Source organism: Perognathus longimembris, chromosome 4 (genome assembly GCF_023159225.1).
Source record: "Perognathus longimembris pacificus isolate PPM17 chromosome 4, ASM2315922v1, whole genome shotgun sequence".
Classification (NCBI taxonomy): Eukaryota; Metazoa; Chordata; class Mammalia; order Rodentia; family Heteromyidae; genus Perognathus; species Perognathus longimembris.
The window spans coordinates 18,182,838-18,190,734 of NC_063164.1; the positions used below are offsets into that span (position 1 = coordinate 18,182,838).

The 7,897-nt window shown below is 39.5% G+C and overlaps 1 protein-coding gene across 8 annotated transcripts in view; it reads left to right on the top strand.

Annotated features, from left to right (window-relative positions):
• Positions 1–6,536, top strand: part of Fn1 (fibronectin 1) — a 70,546-nt gene extending 64,010 nt beyond the window's left edge. For all 8 annotated transcript variants that reach the window (XM_048344807.1, XM_048344809.1, XM_048344810.1 and 5 more), the window contains 5 exons: positions 1,051–1,215; positions 2,992–3,117; positions 3,807–3,913; positions 5,009–5,119; positions 5,761–6,536. In XM_048344807.1, the coding sequence (XP_048200764.1) occupies positions 1,051–1,215; positions 2,992–3,117; positions 3,807–3,913; positions 5,009–5,119; positions 5,761–5,832 (581 nt within the window). In that variant the 3' untranslated portion in view covers positions 5,833–6,536. The remainder of the gene's footprint in view (positions 1–1,050; positions 1,216–2,991; positions 3,118–3,806; positions 3,914–5,008; positions 5,120–5,760) is intronic.
• The last annotated feature ends 1,361 nt before the right edge of the window (positions 6,537–7,897 follow it).

Below are 7,897 nucleotides of genomic sequence, written 5' to 3' on the forward strand. Positions count from 1 at the left end.
TGGGACAAGATCTTAGATAATGATGAGATGTGGTTACTTGTTTCTAAGTCCCTTATATCCTGTTGCTTTCTCTTATTTGGAACAGTTGGTTTTAGTGATAACACAATTTTACCATTTCATTATAATACCAGTGCATAAAATCGAAGAGTTTTGTGTGATTACACAAAACACTCAAGAATAGTAAATATGGTATAAAGGCATCTAGCAGTGTCAAGACTTGGATGAAATCCTAGCTACTCAGGAGATAGAGATCAGGTGACTCATGGTTCTAGGCCAGCCTGGGGAAAGTGGTAACAAGATTATTTCAACAAATAAGCTAGATATGATGGTACGTATTGGTATTTCCAGCAATGAAAAAGATTATAGGTAGGAGAATAACAGTCCAAGACCAGCTCCTGGCAAAAACACATGGCAGAAAAATAATTAAAGCAAAACAGGGGTTGGGAGCCTGGTACAGGATCTGCCTTAGAAGGACAAGATCCTGAGTTCAAACCCCAGTAGCCACTGAGATAGATAGATAGATAGATAGATAGATAGATAGACAGACAGACAGACAGATAGATAGACAAATGCTGACTTTGGCATTATAAGCAAAGAATCACATCCAAGAATCATTCTCAATGGGCACCTTCAAGTGTAGAGATCAAAGCCAATGCTTTGAGTTCTTGACCTCATATAATCTTTACATAATAGATGAATATTAATTCGTAAACAATTAGTTCAAGGCCATTCATGTATTCATGGAAAGGTATCATCACCACCTGAGGTCTTATCTAGTTTTAAACTGCCCCAAGATCTGTTCTATGTTCTGTACACTTACTAGAAATATGCAGTTTTTAGAAGTGAAGACAGAAATGAAAGCTGGCTCCTTTAAGACACTGTGGCAAGTGATCATGACTCCAGGTAAACATTGCTTGTGAGCCAGCATGGCTGGCTCCTTCAGACCAGACTAATGCTTCTTTGTACGAGTAGGTTAGCCCTTCTATAAAATACTTCCATTGCCTCTTATGATTCCAGATAAAATATATCTTTATCTTCTTTTTCTTCCAGTCAACGAAGGCCTGAACCAACCCACTGATGACTCATGCTTTGACCCCTACACAGTTTCCCATTACGCTGTTGGAGAGGAATGGGAGCGGTTGTCTGAATCTGGCTTTAAGCTCACGTGCCAATGCTTAGGCTTTGGCAGTGGTCATTTCAGATGCGATTCATCTAGTGAGTAGCTTGCTTTGTCCATCCATCTCTTCTTCCATCTCTTCCAGAGAGTTCCATGCATTTGCACTAATGTACCAAAGAAGCATGTTTGGGCACAGGCTTTCCCAAACATGAAGCAAACACAAGGAAACTGCTTGACTCAGAGTAACATTTTGCATCATAAAAATATATGATGGGAAATTTTACTTGTTCACTATTGCTTTATTAATGGGATTGTATATTAATACAACTGTTAACTAAAAATAAGTTTGTAATGGTGATTTGACATTTTAAGTTTTCTGTTAAGTCTAATCAAAGTTAGATTCTTAGGGGGGATTCGGGACACAAAAAAACTCCCGAATCTCTGTTAATCTTTATGTTGAGAGTGAGATCAGAGATGAACATTTATAAATATAAACACTGTGTCTTTAAGCATAAACCAAATATACCAGTATACTATCACACACACACACACACACACACACACACACACACACACACACACACACCACAACTGCCCTCAGATAGCTTTAATTATTTCTAGTAATAGGAAGCAATATGTACATGATAATCAACTAGAATTAAAACGTAATTTGATTTTCAAAGAATAAAGGAATTTTAACTTTTCAGAAGTTTATGGTGAAAATGATCCTAGGAATTATTAGGCTTTGAGGTTTCATGTTAGAATCTATGATGTTTCATGTATTATTTCTATTTAGGAGATATAATTATTCACCATTGGTTCATTTTTACAGGTGCTAACCCTTATGTCTTATGAACAAGCCCTCCTATGGACAATTAAAGAAATCATTATTTGGAAATGAAATAGAACACATTTAAAAAAATTGTTTGAATGCATTTTATTTCAGCTCTACATAGGAAGTGACTTAAGACTGAAATCCAAAAGCTAATCAATGTTTTCAGTATAGGACTTTCATGCTTGGCCAACCGAGATTGGAAAGGTGGGGCAGGACTCTGCAGTATCTTGTAATGGAGTTAGTGGCATTACTGTCTAGTAGGTGACTTGATTTTGGAGACTGAAGTCCCTTTCCTTTGCATATTTTTACCTGTATAGGTACTGAGGTACAATTGTAGGGACCAAACTATAAGTAAGTTTGTGTGAATCTTTAGCTCAACCTACATATTATTTGATAAAATGTTATAATTGTCTGGCATCTTCTTTTACAGTCTAAGGCAGACTGAATTATTGATAAAATGGAAGAAGTCATGCATTGTGATGTAAACTTCTGAAGGAAGACACTTTTATTTCTGGTAGTTAGACATATAACGGGTCTGGGACTGTCTTTGGAAGCTGTGTTTTATTTGTAGAGTTAGTTACGATTGTTATCACTTTGCTTCATTTCTGTTCTGTTACTGACATTTATTTTACTTCTTCCATTTGCATGAGGCAACTGGTGACAGGTAGAAACCAGTTGATCTCTACTTATGATTAATTACTTTATCTCTGAGGTCTCAGCAAATCCAAAATGATGTTTTTTACCCCTAAAAGGCATATCCAGTCTGACTTTAACTTTCTATTATTTTTAAACCTTAATAGTGAGAATTCAAATGGGAGTCACTGACTAGTTCTATAACATGTTGATGACAGAATAAACCTTGAAGTGGCCTAGAAAATATCAGATACTATGGACAATGATTTAAAATTGATTCAGAGTCTGCTCATCCTGGAGCTCATGCCTGTAATTTGTTACTTTTTCTGGATCATCCCCAGTGCACTGACTGTCCTGTGAGTCAGAACACAACGAACCCTTTGCCTGTGGTTTCTTTACTTTGCAGAATGGTGCCATGACAATGGTGTGAACTACAAGATTGGAGAGAAGTGGGATCGCCAGGGAGAAAATGGCCAGATGATGAGCTGCACTTGTCTTGGGAATGGAAAAGGAGAATTCAAGTGTGATCCTCGTAAGTCACCCTGCCTCACAAAATGCTCCTGCGTTTCTTATCTGTTCCTACCATTGACTAGGGACTTGAGATCTCTTTGAGAATGGAACAGTGGTTTTCTCAGTCTTTTGATTTGGAAAAGCAAAGTTGAGGCTCCAAAAGGAGTCAAGCATCACTTAATGCTATTCCAAGACACCTTAGCACTTTTCTACCCTGAATAGTTTGACCATTATCTTCAGGAAACTATTATAAGAAACTTTTATTAATCTGTAGACGCAGCTTTTTAAATAAAAATATCATTTGTTATTATTAAGGTGTTTTACAGAGGGTTTACCATTTCTTAAGTTAGATAATGAGTACATTTCAGGTTTTAGGCAATGCCACTCCCTTCACTTTCCCCTATTTTTCCCCTCCCATCCCTGCCCATAAAGTTCATTTTCCACATAGTTTATACTGAATCACCACAACAATAACAAGGGAAAAAAGACATGTTTTTAGACCCAACTTTTCTATCTTCCTCTTGAATCTAATACACCAAGCTTTGAGAAACACTGCCCTGAGATCCATATATCAATACCTCCCATGGGCATTCACATGCATGTGTGAGATTTGGGTTGATATACAAATGTAGGAGCCACCCTTGCATTATATCCAATTTGCATTCACTTCGGTGTCTTACAATTTTTTTTTTTATTTGTATCCACACGTAGATGAAGCTACATGCTATGACAATGGGAAGACATACCACGTAGGTGAACAATGGCAGAAGGAATACCTCGGGGCCATTTGCTCCTGCACATGCTTCGGAGGCCAGCGGGTAAGACCGGATATACTGGGCTCTTTACAATTTAGCACACAGAGGAGGCTTCTGTATGGATATGCTGTGTACACGAGTGCACCTGGACCTCTAATGAAGAGGTCTTACGACTGAGTATCCTTCCCCAGGGCTCTCTGTCCTTATCAGCCTCAATCCCTGTTATGCCTATGATTGCCCTCTTCTTTGGTACCTCAAGTGTTAAAGCTGTACGAGTGCTCTTGCTATATTCTTTGTGTGTGTGTGTACGTGTGTGCATGTGTGGCACCAATACTGGGACTTGAACTCAGGGCTTGAGTGCTGTTCCAGAGCTTTTTCTCTCAAGGCTGATGTTCTATGACTTGAGTCACAGCTCCACTTCCAGCTTCTTGGTGTGATTGGCCCCAAATAAGAGTCTCATAGACTTTTCTGCCCAGGTTGACTTCAAATTACAATTCTCAGATGTCTTCTGAGTAGCTAGGATTATAGGCGTGAGCCACCCACATACAGAATAGTTATTTTAAACGATACCTGGGATTTAAACAAAAACCACCTTTATGCCCCTCATTGATCCTAAAATGTTGCTATAACACTGCTATAAATAATGAGGGGGAAAGAGAAGGGAAAGAGAAGTGGCCTAGAGAACTAACAGATACTGCAAAATCAAACTAACTATGGTTCTGAGTGAGGCTGGAATCAGTAAGGTTTCATGGGTGGCGCTGGCTGCGGCTCAAGATGTCTGACATATTCAGCGGAGAGAAAAAGTAGAGCGTTAACTCTCTGAGAAATGTTGGGATTCTATGCAAATCTCCTCTGTCCAGTACAGAGAGCTTTGAAGAGACTGGACTGGAATGAGCCTTAGCAGGTGAGTGGGGTTTGCATAGGAAGACAATGGAGGACACAACTGGAGAAAGGGCCTATGTAAATAGACAGGGGAGGTGTAAGATATGGTAATAAATCAAAATGTATTGAGTTTAAATGTGTGAGATCATCATCACAGCTTCCTTAGTGATTATCTGCTTGTATTTTCCCAATGCATTAGAGGCAAGATTCTTTACTCAAGCACTAAGTTGCAGTGTCCTCTGGTTATTTTAATTTGATTGTATGTTCTCTCCCCAGGGCTGGCGCTGTGACAACTGCCGCAGACCGGGGGCTGAATCCCCTCCTGAGGGCACCACTGGCCACTCCTACAGCCAGTATACACAGAGATACCACCAAAGAACGAACACTGTAAGTACATTTTGTCACATGTCCCTCCCCAAATGCAATCAGGTGCACAGCAAGAAGTATGCTTCTTCGGAATGAACCAAATGAGCAGTAATTTTTTAAAACAAAGTCCTACAGAGACAGTCAGCTCCTCAGGACACAGAGACTTGGGGGAATCAAGGCCCCCAGGAGAGGAAGTGGGGGTTGGAGAAGGGAGGGAAGTAGCTGAAGGTTCCATTGAACCAATGGCTGTGCAGGGTGGTGTGTGCCCTAGGAAAGCACAAGTAGGAGGATCACAGACCAGACTGTCACGGGAACATAAATCGAGACCCTATTTTGAAAATAATCTAAAGAGGGGATGGGGGCATGGCAAAAGTGGTAGAGCACCTGTCTAGGAAATGTGAGCACTGAGTTCCATCTTCACTACCACCAAAACCTACTAATATCTAATACACATCTTACAAATGACTAGTGTAGGTTACTGTGTCCTAGACTGGCATTTAATGATCGTTTATTAAACTCTTGCACGTGTCTGATTGCTCATTGTGTTGGTAGGGTCTTCAAAATGTCCTTTTAATAAGTACCTGCCATAGAAGTCCTCTCTGCCCACACTTTTCTTTTTGTATTTGCCACTCACTGTTCTCTTTCCTTTTCTATTTTAACAGAACGTTAATTGCCCAATTGAGTGCTTCATGCCTTTAGATGTCCAGGCTGACAGAGAAGATTCCAGAGAGTAATATTTGCAACCCAAAGGAGCAAGCCTGTCTCTCTCTCTCTCTCTGCCAAGGTCCATCCAGACTGGAGTGATATGCCGCAGATCTCATGTTTGAGCATCCGTTTCTTTCTAATGCCTTTTGCTCTGGAGTTAAGATCTCCAGCTTCAGCTCCACTCACAGCTTGTCCAAAAGCATCACCCTGGGAGGGTTGTGAGACATTTCTCGTGTGAGGGCAGCACACGGTCTGTTCTGCTTCAGAATATTCAGTACCGCTCAGTATTTTTTTTAAAGAAGTGATTCTCGGTGTGATTTGGTTTGGGATCCATAGAGAAGCATATGCAGCCAACCAAGATGCAAAATGTATTGACTGATACTATCAAAAATGTTAAAAAGGGAAGTTACTCAAACACTTCTGCTTTCATTTAGCTGGCCAGGCCCCACTACTATAGATGTGGCATACTGTGATATTTAAAATGTTTTTTTTTTTCACAGTACTCACTTTCAAAATGATTCTAATAATTGCCTAGAAATACCTTTCTCTTACCTGTTATTTATCAATTTTTCCCAGTATTTTTATACGGAAAAAATTGTATTGAAGACACTTAGTATGCAGTTGATAAGAGGAATTTGGAATGATTATGGTTGGTGATTATTTTTTATACTGTATGTGCCAAAGCTTTACTACTGTGGAAAGAAACTTTTAATAAAAGATTTACATTCCACAACTTGGCAGTCTCTTTAAAAACAGCAACAACAACAATAGGGTGTTGGGGGAAGAAATAGTAATCTTTGAATGTGCTTTTTCTTTGCAATTAAGCAGAACTGAAAATCTGTAATTCTTAGGTCACTTCTGTGAGTTTCTGCCTATTGCTAGAAAAACACAGAATTTTTTGTGTATGTGTGTGGGGATGGGGGTTTACTGGGGCTTGAACCCAGGGCCTGAACATTGTCCCTGAGTGTTTGTGTTCAAGTCTGGCACACTAGCACTTGAGACACAGCACCACTTCTGACTTTTTGGTGGCTAAGTGGAGATAAGAGTCTTACAGACTTTCCTGTATGGGCTGGCTCTGAACCATAGTCCTCAGATCTGTTTCTTGTGTAGCGAGGATTACACAAGTGAGCCACAGATCTTTTTTTTTTTTTTTTTTAAGCTCCTCAGGAGACAGAGAGCATGCTTATCTCCTTTAAGTGGACTCAAGTATTTATTAAACTTTGTAGCTAACACTTCAGGAATGTATGACTGAAACAGTCTTCAGTTACTTTTCTGTTTAGGAACAACACTGCAAGCTTGGTAAAAATTTCAAATGCACAGATGTGCACACACAAGGTGTGTGCACGCCTGCGCACGCGCGTCCCCATCCCAGTACCAAAGCTTGAACTCAGAGCTTGAATGCTGTCTCTTAATTTTTTCACTCAAGGCTGGGACCCTATCACTTGAACCATGGCTCTACTTCTGGCTTTTGATTGGTTTAGAGTCTCATACTTTCCTGCGTTTATGGCTTTTAAGTGTGATCCTCCAGACTCAGCCCTCAGAGTTGCTAGGATTATAAGTGAGCCACCAGTGCCTGGCAAAAATTTACTGTTTTTTTCTTTTCATGGTTAAGCATATGTTTTCCTTTAAACACCTTAATTTCTTCCTTTTAAAAAATACCTAGAAGTTAAATATTTCCTGATCCATCAACATGAAAGTTTGTACATGTTATTTATATCTTTCAAGTAAGACATTACAGATCTTCTGACATTATAATAAAGGAATTAAACTTTGATTAGTAACTACAACTTGCATAATCTTGGCACAGCTCGCCACAGAGCACCCAGGTTGCAATTCCTACTTGAGACCATTTGTCTCAAACATAGAAATTATCTTTTTCCATAAAGGCAGGATCCGGTGTCTTTGTGCAGTTTCTTATATACCTTATCACTGTGAGGCTGCCCTTATGCTTCCATTAATTGGTACTGATTATATGCATATATATGTCTTGACCATTTCTGATTAAAAATTCTCCAGCATGAGAAATCCATACTTGCAAAGCTCTAACTAAATCACTAGCTTTCCCTGAGAACTGTGTTATGCAAATCAGATTGT